This window comes from Rana temporaria, chromosome 10 (assembly GCF_905171775.1).
Source record: "Rana temporaria chromosome 10, aRanTem1.1, whole genome shotgun sequence".
In the NCBI taxonomy this organism is placed as follows: domain Eukaryota; kingdom Metazoa; phylum Chordata; class Amphibia; order Anura; family Ranidae; genus Rana; species Rana temporaria.
In genome coordinates, this window is record NC_053498.1 from 74,633,237 (window position 1) to 74,652,352 (window position 19,116).

General features: G+C 46.5%; 2 protein-coding genes across 3 annotated transcripts in view; one reads left to right on the forward strand and one right to left on the reverse strand.

Annotated features, from left to right (window-relative positions):
• Nucleotides 1-5,998, forward strand: part of HMBS (hydroxymethylbilane synthase) — a 34,789-nt gene extending 28,791 nt beyond the window's left edge. For both annotated transcript variants that reach the window (XM_040325498.1, XM_040325497.1), the window contains exons 12-14: nucleotides 2,135-2,188; nucleotides 2,336-2,422; nucleotides 5,498-5,998. In XM_040325498.1, the coding sequence (XP_040181432.1) occupies nucleotides 2,135-2,188; nucleotides 2,336-2,422; nucleotides 5,498-5,671 (315 nt within the window). In that variant the 3' untranslated portion in view covers nucleotides 5,672-5,998. The remainder of the gene's footprint in view (nucleotides 1-2,134; nucleotides 2,189-2,335; nucleotides 2,423-5,497) is intronic.
• A 12,507-nt stretch (nucleotides 5,999-18,505) lies between these two features.
• On the reverse strand, nucleotides 18,506-19,116 carry LOC120915196 (late histone H2A.2.2). Its single transcript, XM_040325499.1, has one exon. The coding sequence runs from the start codon at nucleotides 19,046-19,048 to the stop codon at nucleotides 18,575-18,577; it is 474 nt and encodes a 157-aa protein (XP_040181433.1). The 5' UTR covers nucleotides 19,049-19,116; the 3' UTR covers nucleotides 18,506-18,574.

The following is a 19,116-nucleotide window of genomic DNA, read 5'->3' on the forward strand; positions in this document are numbered from 1 at the left end:
TTCAACTGTAATTTACTTTTGTGTGTTGGGGTTTAGATATGCTTTAACCACTTGCCGCCCGCCATATAGCAAAATGACGGCGACAAAGTGGTTGTGATATCCTGACCTGACTTCATATAACGCCCGCAGGATAACAAGCCGCTGCGCGCCCCCGGGGGTGCGCATCGTGCCAGTCTGTGTTGTGGTGTGTCAGTCTGACACCGCAACTTCGATCTAGGTAAAGAGTCTCAGACGGAGACTCTTTGCCACGTGATCAGCCGTGTCCAATCACGGTTGATCACGATGTAACCAGGAAGAGCCGTTGATCGGCTTTTCCTCACTCTCGTCTGACAGACACTGGTAGAGGAGAGCCGATTGGCTGCTCTCCTGACAGGGGGGGGGTCTGTGCTGATAGTTTATCAGGGCAGCCCCCCCCCCTCGGATCCTGCCCAGGACCACCAGGATGGCCACCCCACTGGACCACCAGGTATGCCCCCCCCCAGACCACCAGGAAATGCCAATCTGTGCCCACCCACAATGCCTGCCAGTGCCACCAGGGATGCCCATCGGTACCATCTATCAGTGCCACCCATAAGTACCCATCAGTGCAGCCTTTCAGTGCCCATCAGTGTCGCCTATCAGTGCCACCTATCAATGCCCATCATTGCTCCCCATCAGTGCCGCCTATCAGTGCCCATCGTCAGTGCCGCCTCTTCGGTGTCGCCTTGTCAGTGCCGCCTTATCAGTGCCCATCGGTGAAGGAGAAAACATACTTATTTACAACATTTTATAACCGAAACAAACAACTTTTTTTTTTTTTGGTCTTTTTTTTTTTTTTGGTCTTTTTTTTATTTGCTTAGCAAAAAATAAAAACAGCAGAGGTGGCTGTTCGTTTTTGTCCGCCCCCTCCGGATCGCTCTCAGCCAATCCGCGCGCTCCCCCGTGTGTCACTTCCTCTGCCTGTGTAAACACAGGAAGAGGGAAGTGATGTGATCTCTCCTCTCGGCGGTATTTTTTAACCGCCGCTGAGGAGAGAATACATCACACAGTGAGTCTGCACAACACTACACTGACACCAGTACACACATGTACTGGCACATTAACCCCTTGTGATCACCCCCCCCCCACCCCCCTGTCACAGTGTCACTGAATGCAGTGATCATATATGTACTGATCACTGCATTTAGTGTCAGGTCCAGGGTAGCCCCCGTACCCCCCCCTAATAAAGTTTTAACCCCTTGATCACCGCCCTAGTTAACCCTTTCACTCCCTATTGCCAGTGTCACTAAGCGATCATTTTTCTGATCGCTGTATTAGTGTCGCTGTTCCCGCTAGGTAGCTATTTTTTTTTTTTTTTTTTTGCGATTTTTTTTTTTTTTACTAAAGACATGTGGCTGAATAAATTTTGGCCTAAATGTTTGACTAAAATTTAGTTTATTTGATTTTTCTTATAACAAAAAGTAAAAAATATTGATTTTCTTTTCAAAAATGTCGCTCTATTTTTTTATATAGCGCAAAAAATTGAAATCGCAGAGGCGATCAAATACCACCAAAAGAAAGCTCTATTTGTGGGAAGAAAAGGACGAAAATTTTGTTTGGGAGCCACGTTGCACGACCGCGCAATTGTCTGTTAAAGCGACGCAGTGCCGAATTGTAAAAACCCCTTGGGTCATTTAGCAGCATATTGGTCCGGTCCTTAAGTGGTTAAATTGTGATATTTATTAAATAAAAAAAGATTTAGTTTGTGTACAGTGTTGAATGACCACGCAATTGTCATTCAAAGTGCAACAGCGCTGAAAACTAAAAATTGGTCTGGGCAGGAAGGGGGTGAACATGCCTTGTATGGAAGGGGTTAAAGGCACCTTTGATAGAAATCCCACCTTGTCTCCATTACAAGATCTCTCCTATACTCCAGTTCTGAGGACACTGATGCTGGTCACCAGGACAGATTGGGAGAGTAAATTTCCCCGATGGGAACACAGAGGTTCTAACCCTTCCTGATTACACAAACAAAAACTAGAAATAAAGTTTTTTTTGGTTGACAACATAGGAAACTGAAAAAAGTAAAAAAAATGCAGAAAGCTGACTTCTTGGCATGCAAAATATCAAAGAAATATGAATAGTATTTAACTCGAGATACATTATTTTCTTCTAGGAGGGCGGTTGCAGTGTGCCTGTAGCTGTATGTACAGTTCTACAAGACTCCCAGGTAATGATCTGTATTCATGAGTGGGGAATCGGAATCTTTACTCTCCCTTGTTTTTTTGTTTTTAGATTTATGGTTTTATATTTTTTGTGTTTGATCAAATACTTTGTAAACATTTTTGTATGTAAAAAAAACATTTCTGTTCCACAGCTGTATTTAACTGGAGCGGTCTACAGCCTTGATGGTTCAGAATGCCTTAAAGAGACGATGCAGACATGTGTTGTTTTCCCAAATGAGGTGAGGGCATGAATAAACAGGTTACTGGTACCCTGAAATGTATAAATATACATAAACAAAGACTACACATAAGAACATTTCAGTCAATGCAAAAAATCGCCACATTTATGATAAAAAGGATTATTTGGAATGTGTAAATTCTAAAAAAAATGTAAATAAAAAGGAGATTTTTGCTAGCACATGATTGGAGCATTGAAATAAACACAGCTTCCTCTTATTTCCTAGACTTAAAGGGGTTGTAATGGTACAATTTGTAATAGCTTCCTTTACCTTAGTGCAGTCCTCTTTCACTTACCTCATTCTTTGATTTTGCTTTTAAATGTCTTTATTTTTTCTGAGAAATCCTCACTTCCTGTTCTGTCTGTAACTACACACCGTAATGCAAGGCTTTCACCCTGGTGTGGAGAAAGCCTCTTGAGGGGGCGAGCAGGCAAGTCAGGACACTCTCTACTTTCCAGAAAGAGAAAGGAGCTGTGTGTTAGTGGGCGTCCTGACACTCCTGCTCGCCCCCTCAAGAGGCTTTCTCCACACCAGGGAGAAAGCCTTGCATTACTGTGTGGAGTTACAGACAAAAGAACAGGAAGTAAAGATTTCTCAGGAGAAATAAGGACATTTAAAAGCAAAATGGAAGGATGAGGTAAGTGAAGGAGGACTGCACTAAGGTAAAGGAGGCTATTCAGGGAATTTTTTTTTTTTTTTTACCTTTACTACAACCCCTTTAAGCCTCGTACACACAATCGGATTTTCCATCCAGAATTGTGTGATAACAGACTGTTGGCCGAAAATCCGACCGTTTGTACGCTCCATCGGACAAATGTTTTCCACGGAAAAATGTTGGATGGCAGGCTTTAAAATTTTCTGCGGACAGCGGTCTGTTGTCGGGTTTTCCGATTGTGTGTACACAAGTCCGTCATTCCAAAGTACAAACACGTTTGCTCGGGAATCCACAGAAGGTGCCTAAAGGGTGGCGCTCGAGAACTGAAAAACCACGTAGTATGTCTAGTACGTCACTATGTTCGTGTTTGTTGGCCGACAATTGTGTGCCGTTTTGTATGCAACAAAATCCAGGCACAAGCCCCTCGGACAAAAGTATGGCGCTTTGCAGAAAATCCGATCGTGTGTACGAGGCTTTAGACAATATTTACTTTGCTAAGTGAACAGTTTATATCGGTCATTCTCAACCAGGGTTCCTCCAGAGGCTGCTAGAGGTTCCTTGCACTGGATGATTTACCTCCTGCTTGTCGGCTGCCGGACACCAATGGCCATGATTGTAAGGGGCATTTGTCCCACTGACACCCAATGAATTGCTTCTAGTAGGGGTTCCCTGAGACCTGATAATTGAAGGGTTTCTCTGGGATAAAAAGGTGGAGAAAGGCTGGTTGGTGTTTCAGAAATTAAACCCATTCACTTTTACCGGCATTGGACTTTTTTTTTACCTTAAAGCTGAGAATGGGATACAAAGAGAAAAGGAAGATAGAGCTCCACCTTCTTGCTGAACAGAAAACATAATATTACAATATTTTTTACCCGAATATTCTGTGTAGGATTAAACAAATTGCTGTTTTAAGATTTTTCTCCTGATTTATAATATATATAAATAAAATTTGTACCACCACTATAATTTTCTGATGAAGGGATTTCTTATTCACTGTAAACAACTAAGCCATTGTTTAAATTGTCATTGGATGTTCTGTTATCCCAATAAAAACCCTGGGCCAGATCCACAAAAGGGATACGCCGGCATATCTACTGATATCGAATCCCTGTTCCTAACTATGGAACTGATCCACAGAATCAGTTTCACATAGATAGACAGAAGATCCGACATGTGTAAGGGACTTACACTGCCGGATCTTAGGATGCAGTACCGCATCCGCCGCTGGGGGCATTTCGAGTCGAAATGCCGCGTCGGGTATGCAAATTGGCACTTACGGAGATCCACAAAGCTTTTCAGCTTTGTTTTTTCTCCGTAAGTTTTAGTTTGCAAACGCAAAATTAGGGCTGCTTTTACAAGGTGTAAAGTTAGTACACCATGTAAAAGTAGACCCCCTTTTTTACTGTTAAAAAAAAAAAGTAGACCCTTCTTTCCCGCGACACTGTTTTTTTTTTTTTTTTTAAACTTTTTTTTTTTTCCTGCCGTATCTTTTTTTTTTTTTTTCCCCGACGCAACTTTTTTTACCTGGCGCGATTCACAAAACTCGGCGTAACGTAAAACCGCGCACAGCACGTCGGGAAAATTACGTCGGGAGCATGCGCAGTACGTCCGGCGCGGGAGCGCGCCTAATTTAAATGGGACTCGCCCCATGAAATTAGGAACGCCTTGCGCCGGACGATTTTAAGTTACACCGCTCAAAATTTCTAGGTAAGTGCTTTGTGGATCGGGCACTTAGGTAGAGATTTTGCGGCGGTGTAACTTAAATGGAAAAAAATACGTTGTGCCGGGTTTTTGTGGATCTGGCCCTGTTTTTATTTTTTTCTATTGGAAAACGCTGCTTTCACGTTCTTGTTTTTAGTCAAGGAAGTCGCAGATATTTTATATTTGAAAATTAGTCTTCTAAGTAATTCTAATTCGGCATAAGGGGGTTCTCTGAGCTGGTGAGGAAGAAGTGTTTATTTTCAAAGGTGAAGACAAAATATTTGAGAGTTCACCTTAAGCCCTGGTTCACACCAGCGAGGCTTTGAAATGGTGCTACTTCAGCATGAATTCAGAGCCTCCATCAGTGCGATTTGGACCTCCGATTTCACTGAGACTTCATTTCAACAGAATGCAAAATGTAGTGCAGGAACCTTTTTTCAAAGTCGCTGCAACTTGTGTCACAACGATTTTAAAGGTTCCATTGTTGGCAATGGGATGCGACTTGTCATGCGATTTTTTTTTTTTTTTTTTTAACTCAAATCGCATGACAAATTGCTCTGGTGTGAACCAGGGCTAAATGTTTAATACACGTTGACTTATTTTGCTTTTAATATAAAATGCTTACAAAGCTCAGTGATGAAAGTAAGCTTATACTACCAATTATTATTATGTGCCGTAGTGACTACTGACTAAACCACGCATGTATGTTTCACTTACAGGAAGGCGAATGTCCAGATGATGATGTCCAACATGTGGGTATCACAGCACTTGGAGTATCTCATAAAGCTCTGAAAGCTGCTGAAAATTTAGGAGCAGATCTAGCGAACCTGTTACTAAGCAAAGGGGCCAAAGAGATCCTAACTGTGGCCAGGCAGCTAAATGATGCCAGATAATAGCATATCACTACAGTTCAAGAATATATGCCTCTTCAATTTTGGGACATGGACATCCTTAAAAGACATTGTCTGCTCTGTTCTTCTCCATCCTAATTTTTTGGCATGCAACACTGCTTTGAGAATGATAAGGCTTTGGGCTGGTATCCGTAGACTTCATCTAGAACTGGATTACTATTAGGCCCCTTTGGAATTCTCCAGACAGCGATACCAGAGCAGTAGCTGAGGTTTTTGAGGTGTCAAGATTGTCTCAAGGCAAAAAATATTTTTGTTCACTGTAGAAATATCTAATTTAATTATTTTGATAAAGAAGAATGTTTTGGTCGAGCAGTGGTATTCTTTTTAAAGTGTGCTGCTACTGAGTGCTGTTAATATGAAATTGTCCTCAGGAAAGATTAAATGAACAGGGATGCAGAGAACAGCAATCGCCACATGTTCCCTGGCCTCTCCTCCACCCCTGTATTGTGGGTGCTCTTGGTGGACATTACAGAAGAATTGCATTGCACCCTGGGATGTGGAGGGTCTTCTAAAGCACTGCATTGAAGAAAGGTTTGTAGTTCTTTACAGCCCACATCCTAGAGTACTCTGGAGCACCATTTACACCAGGGGTGCCCAACCAGTGGCCCGCGGAGCCCTCTCATGTGGCCCGTGACCTCCTGCTCTGGAATGGCTGGTTGGCAAGCCCAGATTACAGAATGCCGACCTACCATCCCAGAGCATCAGTGTTGTGAATAAAGCCGGCGGTAGAGGAAGCAAGTACACCACACTTGCAGGATATAATAGAAGTCTATGGCAAAGTGCAGCTAACCGGTGGGAAAACCACAGGTACACTGCGCCACATTCACGGTGTGGGTAGACCGCAGACCATCAGTGTAAAAGTAGCCTTATGCCCGGTACACACAACTGTTTTTTCCATCGGAATAAACTCGGATGATTTTTCCGACGGAATTCCGCTTAAGCTGTCTTTGCATACACACGGTCACACCACATTCCGACTGTCAAGAACGCGGTGAAGTACAACACTACGCCGAGCCGAGAAAAATTAAGTTCAATGCTTCCGAGCATGCCTCGACTTGATCCCGAGCATGCATGTTTTTTTTTTCCCCTGTCGTAATTCCATACAGAAAAATAGAGAACATGTTCTCTAAGTCCGTCGGAATTTCCGACGGAAAAAGTCTGATGGGGCATACACATGGTCGGAATATCCGATGAAAAGCTCCCATCTGATTTTTTCCATTGGAAATTCCGACCGTGTGTACGCGACATTAGGCTCCTTTTACACAATTGGTCTGACCCTCCGTTCACCTTTATGGAGCAGCAGATGTAAACAGACTTGTCCGTTTACACCTGCCTACCTCCAATCCGATCTGCTAAAAAAAACAAAAGTGGATTTGTCCCCTTCCATCTGATTGGATCAGAGGGCCCATAGAGTAGATTGGATTGGGCTGTGTTTGTGTCTGCTTTCCATATGCAGACTAGACACAGACCTGTCATCTGCCCACTCTGTTCATTGTGGCCCCGAGACTGGTTACTACGTCGCTTAAGTGGCCCTCGACCTTCAAAAAGTTGGGTACCCCTGATTTACACAGACCAGAAAGATATGCAAAGGCACCATATGGTACTTGCTGTTCCATGCTAATACTAGTTTTTGTCATCTTTCCTCAGGACAAGTTCACTTTACAGACATTTCTTTGCATTAGTAATGCAGATTTTTATTTTGATCAGTTATTAAAGATGAATTCCCAGTATAGATATTTTCATATAGTTATATGTAAACTTGGACCAATCTCACTATGCATATTTCATACCTGACTGATCAATGTACTAGGCACCACTACTACAGTGACCTCCACTAGCTTCTGTTCCTGTGCTGAGTAGCTGCCCTGCTACTTGAGCATAGGCTATCTGCCCAGCATTTCTCAATGAATGCAAAGCATTCTGTGTTGGGTGAGGTGGAGATGGTGGCGCCATCGCTCCCCCTCCTAAACTTGTCCAATCGGAGAATGCTTTACACTCATTGAGGCAATAGTGCTGGTGCTTAGTGAGCAACCTACTGTGTCACTAAGCGGTAGGGCAGAAGTTCGGCACAGGAAGGTAGCATTGCTGACTACAATGATTTTCAGCTTCCAGGTGGATCAGCTAGGTATGGTACATGCTGGACCAATGTAACTATGTAAAAAGTGCCATACTTGGAATTCTGCTTTAAACTGTATCTCAGATGTATAAGACCACTTGAATTACAGAAGCTGCTGACTTTTTATATTAGCTATTTCATGTAGGTTTTTAGTTTACAAACTCAAAACCACCAACCACACAGAGAATGTATATTCTAATATTGGGTTCATACATGTGGTAGTATCCCTACTGTTCACTGGACCCCTATAAAGGAAGTGCCGACAATGTAGATAAGCACTCTGAGTGCTTTTCCTGTAGTTTGCTTTCTCCATGGGTTCAGGTAAAGTCCAGCTTTAGCTTTTTCTTTTTTTTGGGGGGGGGGGTTGAATAGACTTGGAAATAATACACCCACCTGTAATACCAACCTGATAGAGAAAATTGAGTACTGTCCGTGATACTTTTTTTATTTGCACTAACATACAATTTTTCAGGAAAAGCTTTCGGGGTGTTACCCCTCCTTCAAGGTCCAAGCAGTACTGATTCACAATTTTTTTTTTTTTATTTACTGACAAAGTGCTTTGATGCAGACTACATCCCCACATCCCCACTGGAGGGAATTCCTGCCCTAACAAAAGTCAGGGGAACCCCCCCCCCCAATGGAGACGGAGACTACAGATAAAACCTGACAGAGGTTTTATTTCTTCCTTACTGTGTCCAAAGTAAAAAAAACATCCCATGTTCTTTTCAGTGAGCTTTAAATGCAGCTCACATGCACTGCATTCAGATGTCCCATATGTATGAGCCCTGTGTTACATTTATCTACACATTCCATTTTTTTTTTTTTTTTTACAGTTTTCTAAGCTATATGAAGTATGTTAAATGAACTATGATTATGGTGCCTTGATGTATTAAATATTTGCAAATTTCTATAATTTTAATTGACAGAGAAAAGCAAACTATGTGGCTTTGTAGTACATTTCTAATAAATAAATCAGAATTCCCCAGACTATGCATTATTTTACATTATGTTATTTATTCTAAGAGAAGCTAGCCATTCATTGTCATCGAGACCCTCCCCATGCCCTTTATCAATCTAGTTGTCCACCTTTAACTCCTTGAATGTCCAAAAAACCTCTTTAACCACTTAAGGACTGCTGCATGACGATATACGTCGACAGAAGGGCACGGCTGGGCACAAGGGCGTACATGTACGTCCCCTTTAAGAACCCAGCCATGGTCCGCGAGCGCGATGCCGGCGGCGCTCTCGCGACCTGGTCCGAAGCTCCGTGACCATGGGACCCGATCACCGCCGTTGTCCCGTAAACGTGTCACAGGAGCTGAAGAACAGGGAGAGGTGAGTGTAAACAAACCTTCCCTGTTCTTCTCTGTGGCTTGTCACTGATCGTCGGTTCCCTGTCATAGGGAACGACGATCTGTGATGTCGCACGTCCAGCCACACCCCCCTACAGTAAGAAACGCACTATAGGACACACTTAACCCCTTTAGCGCCCCCTACTGGTTAACCCCTTCACTGCCATTGTCATTTTCACAGTAATCGGTGCATTTTTATAGCACTTTTCGCTGTGAAAATGACAATGGTCCCAAAAATTTGTCAAGTGTCCGATGTGACCGCCATTATGTCGTAGTCACGAAAAAAATCGCTGATCGCCGCCATTACTAGTAAAAAAAAATATTAATAAAAATGCCATAAAACTATCCCCTATTTTGTAAACGCTATTACTTTTGCGCAAAAAAAATATAAACACTTATTGCGTTTTTTTTTTTTTAACCAAAAATATGTAGAAGAATACGTATCAGCCTAAACTGAGGAAAACACATTTTTTTATTTATTGTTTGGGGATATTTATCATGGCAAAAAGTAAAAAATATTACTTTTTTTTTTTTTTTTTAATATTGTCGCTCTATTTTTGTTTATAGCACAAAAAATAAAAACGGCAGAGGTGATCAAATACCACCAAAAGAAAGCTCTATTTGTGGGGAAAAAAGGACGCCAATTTTGTTTGGGAGCCACGTTGCACGACTGCGCAATTGTTAAAGCGACACAGTGCCGAATCGCAAAAAGGGGCCAGGTCCTTTACCTGCATAATGGTCCGGGGCATAAGCGGTTCAAGTGTGCCCACCCTTGTATGTATCTCATCTTTGAGAGGTGTCCTTTTGTTTAATTTTTTTAACAGAATCTACACCATACTTGCATCTTCTTTAAAGAAATATTATAGCTTGGGAACGTACATCATTTTGATAGGGTCAGGGGAATAAACAGTATGGCATAGATCACACCTAAAGAAAAGAATAGCTGGATTACAAGAATGGATCTACGCAGGTCTTCAATTAAAAAGGGAATAACCAAGTATGGCAGCCACCTTACCCAGATAAAGGAATTTTGTTTTAGCAATAACAACATAACCATCACAAAAAGAGCAATGGGAATGTAAATTCATAAACCAATAATGACATTCCAAAAAGACTCAGACTCTAATGTGAAATGTGCCAGGTCTTGTCTAACTGGCTTCACTCTTTGAGTTTACCAATTGGGCACATCAGAAATCTCCGAGGTCAGAAGCATGGGTCATTGACTAAAGGTTTTACAGCTAGAGATTCAGCATGTCATCCAAGCAATTTGAGGTCAGTAATGGCAATCTCTCTATATTTCTGACAGAATCTCTTTGATAACCTTGGATAGATATCTTGACGAAACATTTTAGTTTTTTGGTTGAGTAAAGAAATTCAATATTATTTTCTCTGCTTGCGTACACTGCACACACATAGCACAGTCCTTGTACCCAACTTACTATGTCACATGTAAAAGTCTGACAGATACACATAAACCCCAGAACAAAGGATTGTTTTTAAAAATGTTTCCATTACATATGCTTTTCTGCACACAAAAAGTGACCACATTGTCCCCAGAGTTTCCCCCACCTTACATCGGGGCCCTCAGGGCCCCCCTTCCTTATATCAGGGTCCCCGGAGCCCCCCCACCTTACATCGGGGTCCCTCCTCTAACATGAGGGGGTCCCTGGAGTCCCTCCTCTAACATGGGGGGTCCTTCCTCTAACATGGAGGGGGTCCCTGGAGTCCCTCCTCTAACACTGGGTGCCTTAAGTCCCTCCTCTAACATAGGGGGTGCCTGGAGTCCCCCCCCCTCTCCCTACATCAGGGTTCCTGGGACTTCCCTCCTTACATCAGGTTCACCCAGCATCAACCCCTCTTACATCAGGGTCTCCAGAGCTGTTCTCCCTTTCATCAGGGCCCCCAAAGCCATCTCTTCATTATATGGGGGTCCCAGACCATCCCCACCCTACATCAGGATCTCCAGAGTCGCCCCCTCTTGCATTAGGGTCCCTGGAGCCACCCCTTCCTTATATCAGCCACCCCCCCCCCCCCCACATTCATCAGGATTCCCACTCTCTTACATTAGGGTCCCCAGAGTCATCCCTCTTAAAATCAGGGGTCCCCAGACTCTCTTCCTCCCTCTCCCCCCAAACATTGAATCAGGTTTTGAAGAGTTTACAGGGAAAGGCTGGGAGCAGAGAAAATAAAATAGAATTTCTTTACTCGACCAAAAACTAAAATGTTTGGGGGCCCTGATGAAAGGGAGAATAGCTCTGGAGACCCTGATGTAAGTCGCATGCAACGCTGTACCCAAAAGGAAAAGGCAAGCGGAGCTTTATTTTGGTGATATTTGATGACCACTGGGTTTTTGAATTGTTTGCTATATAAACAAAAAAATTAAAATATAGGGAAAAGTCTAAAAAAAGAAAACAAATACAACCGTATGGCTGAACTCAGTGCGGGTGCGAATCACATGCCCGCCCTATAGTCGAATGACGGCTACAGGGCGGGCCTGAAAATCCAATAGACGTCCTCCCCTTTGCATGTGCAACGCACGCCCCCTGCATGGCGCGCACTGTGATCACAGAGTCACTGAGACCGTGTACAGATCTGTGTAAGGGGCCGGTCCCGGCCCCTTACATGTGATCAGCTGTCGGCCAATGACAGCTGATCACATGATGTAAACAAAGGATCGGTAATCGGCTTTTTTTTTCTTCTCACGCTGTCAGCGTGAGAAGAAAAAAAAACGATCACCGGCTTGTTCACAAGGGACATCGGTCCCGAAAAGAGGAAGGAGGCACATCTCCCTCCACTGTGCCCAAAAATACCGCCTGGTAGTGCCACCTATCAATGCCCACCCGTGATGCCAATGATGCCACCTAGTAATGCTGCCTATCAGTGTCCATCACTGCCACCTATCAGTGTCCATCACTGCCAGCTATCAGTGCCCACTAGTGTCACCTATCAATGCCCTTCGGTGCCACCTAATTTGAGGGTATGTTAATTCAAATCTGAGAAAGGGTTTAGGAATTACAGCTCTTACGCATAGCCCCCCCCCTTTTTTAAGGGACCAAATGTAATTGGACAATTGAATCAAAAGCTGTTTTTAAGGCCAGATGTGGGCTACTCCTTTGTTATTTCTCCATCAATTAGGCAAGTAAAAGGTCTGGAGCTGATTCTCAGTCCCCTTTCACACTGAGCCGCTCGTAGCATCAGCAGTAAAACTCTGCTAATTTTACCGCCGACGCTATAAGCGGATTTGTGGCGCATTTTGGCCGCTAGCGGGCATTTTTACCACCGCTAGCAGCCGAGAAAGGGTTAAAACCGCTGCAGCAGCACATAGCCAGTGGTATAGCCGTGATGTCCCATTGATTTCAATGGGCAGCAGAGGTAAACACACCGCTCCAAAGATGCGGCTAGCAGGACTTTTTTTTACCGTCCTGCTACCGCAACGCTCCTTGAGTGAATATGACAGCTGTTTAAGGGTGGATTTCAGGCGCTATTTTTAATGCTATAGAGCCTGCAATACGCTCCAGTGTGAAAGGGGTCTAAGTGTGGTATTTGCATTTGGAATCTATTGCTGTAAATCTACATTATGCGTTCAAAGGAGCTGTCCATGCAAGTGAAACTGGCCATTGTAAGGCTTCAAAAATGAAACAAATCCATCAGAGAGATAGCAGCAACATTAAGAGTGGCCAAACTAACAGTTTGGTAAATTCTGCCAATCATCCATTCCCCGACTTTCCCTTCTACTCCCTCCCCTCATCCATTCCCTGACTTCCCCTTCTTCTCCCTCCCCTCATCCATTCCCTGACTTCCCCCACTACTCCCTCCCCTCATCCATTCCCTGACTTCCCCCACTACTCCCTCCCCTCATCCATTCCCCGACTTTCCCTTCTACTCCCTCCCCTCATCCATTCCCTGACTTTCCCTTCTTCTCCCTCCCCTCATCCATTCCCTGACTTCCCCCACTACTCCCTCCCCTCATCCATTCCCTGACTTCCCCCACTACTCCCTCCCGCATCCATTCCCTGACTTCCCCTTCTACTCCCTCCCCTCATCCAATCCCTGACTTTCCCTTCTACTCCCTCCCCTCATCCATTCCCTGACTTCCCCTTCTATTTCCTCCCCTCATCCATTACCTGACTTCCCCCACTACTCCCTCCCCTCATCCATCCCCTGACTTCCCCCACTACTTCCTCCCCCTCATCCATTCTCAGACTTTCCCTTCTACTCCCTCCCCTCATCCATTCCCTGACTTCCCCCACTAGTCCCTCCCCTCATCCATTCCCTGACTTCCCCTTCTATTTCCTCCCCTCATCCATTCCCTGACTTCCCCCACTACTCCCTCACCTCATCCATTCCCTGATTTCCACTACACCCTTCCCTCATCCATTTCCTAATTTCCACTACTACTCCCCTCATCTATTCCCTGACCTCCACTACTCCCTCCCCTCATCCATTCCAAAGTCCTCTACCTTCTCATCCCCCCTCCCGACTTCTCTCTCCCCTCATCCATTCCCTGACCTCCACTACTACTCCCTCCCCTCATCCATTCCCTGAATTCCCCTACTGCTCCCTCCCCTCATCCATTACCTGAATTTCCCTACTACTTCCTCCCCTCATCCATTCTCTGACCTCCACTACTACTCCCTCCCCTCATCCATTCCCTAATTTTCACTACTACTCCCTCCCCTCATTCATTCCAACGTTCTCTACCTTCTCATCCACCCTCCCGACTTCTGCCACTACTCTCTCCCCTGACCTCCACTACTACTCCCTCCCCTCATCCAATCCCCGAATTCCCCTACTACTCCCTCACCTCATCCATTCCTTGACTTCCTCTACTCCCTCCCCTCATCCATTCCCTGACCTCCACCACTCCCCCACCCTCCCCTCATCCAATCCCTGATTTACACTACTCTCTCCCCTCATCCATTCCCTGGCTTCCCCTACTCCCTCCCCTCATCCAATCCCCGGCTTTCCCTACTCCCTCCCCTCATCCATTCCCTAATTTCCACTACTTCTCCCTCCCCTCATCTATTCCCTGAATTCCCCTACTACTCCCTCCCCTCATCCATTCCCTAATTTCCACTACTATTCCCTCCCCTCATCTATTCCCTGACCTCCAGAACTCTCTCCCCTTATCCATTCCAACGTCCTCTACCTTCTCTCTCCCCTCATCCATTCCCTGACCTCCACTACTGCTCCCCCCCTCATCCATTCCCTGAATTCCCCTACTGCTCTCTCCCCGCATCCATTCCCTGAATTTCCCTACTACACCCTCCCCTCATCCATTCCCTGACCTCCACTACTACTCCCTCCCCTCATCCATTCCCTAATTTTCACTACTACTCCCTCCCTTCATCCATTCCAACGTTCTCTACCTTCTCATCCACCCTCCCGACTTCTCCCACTACTCTCTCCCCTTATCCATCCCCTGACGAATTCCCCTACTACTCCCTCACCTCATCCATTCCCTGACTTCCTCTACTCCCTCCCATCATCCATTCCCTGACCTCCACTACTCCCCCACCCTCCCCTCATCCAATCCCTGATTTTCACTACTCTCTCCCCCCATCCATTCCCTGGCTTCCCCTACTCCCTCCCCTCATCCAATCCCCGGCTTTCCCTACTCCCTCCCCTCATCCATTCCCTAATTTCCACTACTACTCCCTCCCCTCATCCATTCCCTAATTTCCACTACTACTCCCTCCCCTCATCCATTCCCTGACTTCCCCCACTACTCCCTCCCCCTGCTACTCCCTCCCCTCATCCATTCCCTGGCTTCCCCCACCTCATCTATCCCCTGACTTCCCCCACCTCATCCATCCCCTGACTTCCCCCACTACTCCCTCCCCTCATCCATTTCCTGAATTCCCCTTCTACTTCCTCCCCTAATCCATTCTCTGACCTCCACTACTACTCCCTCCCCTCATCCATTCCCTAATTTCCACTACTACTCTGTCCCCTCATCCATTCCCTAATTTTCACTACTACTCCCTCCCCTCATCCATTCTCTGAGCTCCACTACTCCCCCCTCATCCATTCCAACGTTCTGTACCTTCTCATCCCACTCCTCTCTCCCCTTATCCATTCCCTCCCCTCATCCAATCCCTTAATTCCCCTACTACTCCCTCCCATCATCCATTCCCTGACCTCCACTACTCCCCTCATCTAATCCCTGATTTACACTACTCTCTCCCCTCATCCATTCCCTGACTTCCCCTACTCCTTCCCCTACTCCCTCCCCTCATCCAATCCCCGACTTCCTCCCCTCATCCATTCCCTATATTCCACTACTACTCCCTCATCTATTCCCTGACCTTCACTACTCCCTCCCCTCATCCATTCCCTAACCTCCACTACTCCCTCCCCTTATCCATTCTTTGAAACTCCCCTCCCCTATTCCCTGAATTGCCCTACTACTCCCTCCCCTCAATTCCTCTACTACTCCCTCCCCTCATCCATTCCCTGAATTCCCCTACTACTCCCTCCCCTCATCCATTTCCTGAATTCCCCTACTACTCCCTCCCCTCATGCATTCCCCTACTACTCCCAGTCCCTCCCCTCATCCATTCCCTGACTTCCTCTTCTACTCCCTCCCCTCATCCATTTCCTAAATTCCCCTATTACTTCCTCCCCTCATCCATTCTTTGACCTTCACTACTCCCACCCCTCATTTTCACTACTACTCCCTCCCCTCATCCATTTCCTGAATTCCCCTATTACTTCCTCCCCTCATCCATTCTCTGAGCTCCACTACTACTCCCTCCCCTTATCCATTCCTTGAAATTCCCCTACTACTCCCTCCCCTCATGCATTCCCCTACTACTCCCTCCCCTCATCCATTCCCTGAATTCCCCTACTACTCCCTCCCCTCATCCATTCCCTGAATTCCCCTATTACTTCCTCCCCTCATCCATTCTGAGCTCCCCCTCCCCTCATTTTCACTACTACTCCCTCCCATCATCCATTCTCTGAGCTCCACTACTCCCTCCCCTCATCCATTCCAACGTCCTCTACCTTCTCACCCCCCCCCCAACTTCTCCCACTACTCTCCCCTCATCCAATCCAACGTCCTCTACCTTCTCTAACCCCCCCCCGTCTTCTCCCACTACTCTCTCCCCTCATCCAATCCCTGAATTCCCTTACTACTCCCTCCCCTCATCCATTCCCTGAATTCCTCTACTACTCCCTCCCCTCATGCATTCCCTTAATTCCCCTATTACTTCCTCCCCTCATCCATTCTCTGAGCTCCACTACTACTCCCTCCCCTTATCCATTCCTTGAAATTCCCCTACCACTCCCCTCATGCATTCCCCTACTACTCCCTCCCCTCATCCATTCCCTGACTTCCTCTCCTACTCCCTCCCCTCATTCCTCTACTACTCCCTCCCCTCATGCATTCCCCTACTACTCCCTCCCCTCATCCATTCCCTGAATTCCCTATTACTTCCTCCCCTCATCCATTCTCTGAGCTCCACTACTCCTTCCCCTCATTTTCACGACTACTCCCTCCCATCATCCATTCCAACATCCTCTACCTTCTCTCACCCCCCCCCCCTTCTCCCACTACTCCCCTCATCCAATCCCTGATTTACACCACTCCCTCCCCTCATCCATTCCAACATCCTCTACTTCCTCACCCCCCCCCCCCCCCCCCATCCATTCCCTGACCTCCAGTACTCATCCACTCCCCGATTTCCACTACTCCCTCTCCTCATCCAATCCCTGACTTTGCCTACTCCCTCTCTCCATTACCACTATACCCTCTTATCCATTCCCCGATTTACACTACTCCCCTCATACACGCCGATTCCCCTCAACCAATCCGATTTACACTACTCACTCCCCTCAACCAATCCCTGACTTCCCCTACTCCCTCCCCTCATCTATTTTCCCAACTTTTCCTACTCCCTCCTCTCTCTGACTTCCTCACCCCCCTATCTATTTCCTGACTTCCTCACCCCCCTATCTATTTCCTGACCTCCACTACTCCCTCCTATCATCTATTCCCCCTACAACTCCTTCCCTCCATTCTCAGATTTACCCCCTCATCCATTCACTGGTTTCCCCTACTCATTGCCCCCATCTGTTCTATCTTCACTACTCCCTCCCACAGTACCTGGCTACTTCTGATCTCTCACCATCCCCCCTCTGCCTGACTTTCATTGATTACTACACCATTGTTTATTTTTAGATTTCCCCCCACCCATCCCTTAGATTGCTTTAACTTCCTCCCTTTTCTCATCCTTTGTGTATTCTGACCCCCTCATGTTCTCCACCCACAATCAGATCAGAACCCCCATCTGATTGCGGTGTATGTGTGCAGTGATCTGTGGGGGGAATAAAGATGTGAAGGATTCAGACAGATTTATGCCTCCAGTACACAGCAAGGATTTGATACAAACACTGAATTTGTATGTGGATAGTTGTGATCATACAGAATGTGGTGCGACCACAGCTATCCTCCAAGTGTGGTGCACATGGGGATGGGGTAGTGGGTTGCATGCAATAAGGCACAGGGGGGATAGTGGTGTGAACAGAGCCCTCCAGTGTGGTGCACATGCTGGGGGTAGTAGTGGTGAGGTGTAGATGGCGGGGGTAGGAATATTGGTATTATACAGCTGTGTTTTATGGAGCTCTCCACTGCACATGGTGGAGGTAGCATTATAGTGGTGGGGTGTAATAGTGCTGTGGATTGTATGAGTTGCACACAGTGGGGGTAGTAGTGGTGTGGATTGCGTGTGATTTACATGGTGGGAGTAGTAGTGGTGTGGATTGCATGTGATGCACATGGTGGGAGTAGTAGCGGTGTAGATTGCATGTGATGCACATGGTGGGAGTAGTAGTGGTGTGGATTGCGTGTGATGCACATGGTGGGAGTAGTAGTGGTGTGTATTGTATGATGCACATGGTGGGGATAGTAGTATTATACAGCAGTGGTGGATTGTAGGTGATGCACATGGTGGGGATAGTAGTATTATACAGCAGTGTATTAGTAGTGGTGTGGATTGCGTGTGATGCACATGGTGGTAGTAGTGGTGTGGATTGTATATGATGCACATGGTGGGAGTAGTAGCGGTGTAGATTGCATGTGATGCACATGGTGGGAGTAGTAGTGGTGTGGATTGCGTGTGATGCACATGGTGGGAGTAGTAGTGGTGTGGATTGTATATGATGCACATGGTGGGGATAGTAGTATTATACAGCAGTGTATTAGTAGCGGTGTGGATTGTATATGATGCTCATGGTGGGGGTAGTAGTAGTATACAGCAGTGTATTAGTAGTGGTGTGTACTGTATGGCAGTAATATTACACAGATGCAGCAAGAGGGGTGTACAGCGCTCTCCGTTGAGGAGGTGGTGGCCCTTAGAAGGGCCTTTGTGTTGAGGAGGGGTGGTGAGGGGATAGCGGAGGTCGGCGTCGTTCTCAGTACTCCTGGGACTGCTGAGAACTCTTCTTCCCGGCGGATTTGGCGGTAGACTTGCCGGATTTAGCGGTGGATGATTTGGCGGCAGGAGCTGCGGCGGCGGCCCCGCTCTTCTTCGGTAGGAGTACGGCCTGGATGTTGGGTAACACTCCGCCCTGAGCGATGGTCACTCCGCCCAGCAGTCTGTTGAGCTCCTCATCGTTGCGGATGGCCAGCTGCAGATGGCGGGGGATGATTCGGGTCTTCTTATTATCTCGGGCGGCATTGCCGGCCAACTCCAGGATTTCGGCGGTCAGGTACTCCAGCACGGCGGCCAGATACACCGGAGCTCCGGCACCGATGCGGTGCGAGTAATTGCCCTTCCGGAGCAGCCTGTGCACTCTGCCGACTGGGAACTGGAGACCGGCTCTGGAGGAGCGGGACTTGGACTTTGCCTTGATCTTGCCGGCGGTGGTCTTTCCTCTTCCAGACATCTTGAGCTGCTGAGTATCTTGCTGCTTTCACACGCTGTAAAAAAAACGAATGGAGAAAGGCGCTGCGG

Coding starts and splice junctions, on each gene's coding strand:
- LOC120915196 (XM_040325499.1), bottom strand. CDS start 19,048: ATGTCTGGAAGAGGAAAGACCACCGCCGGCAAGATCAAGGCAAAGTCC.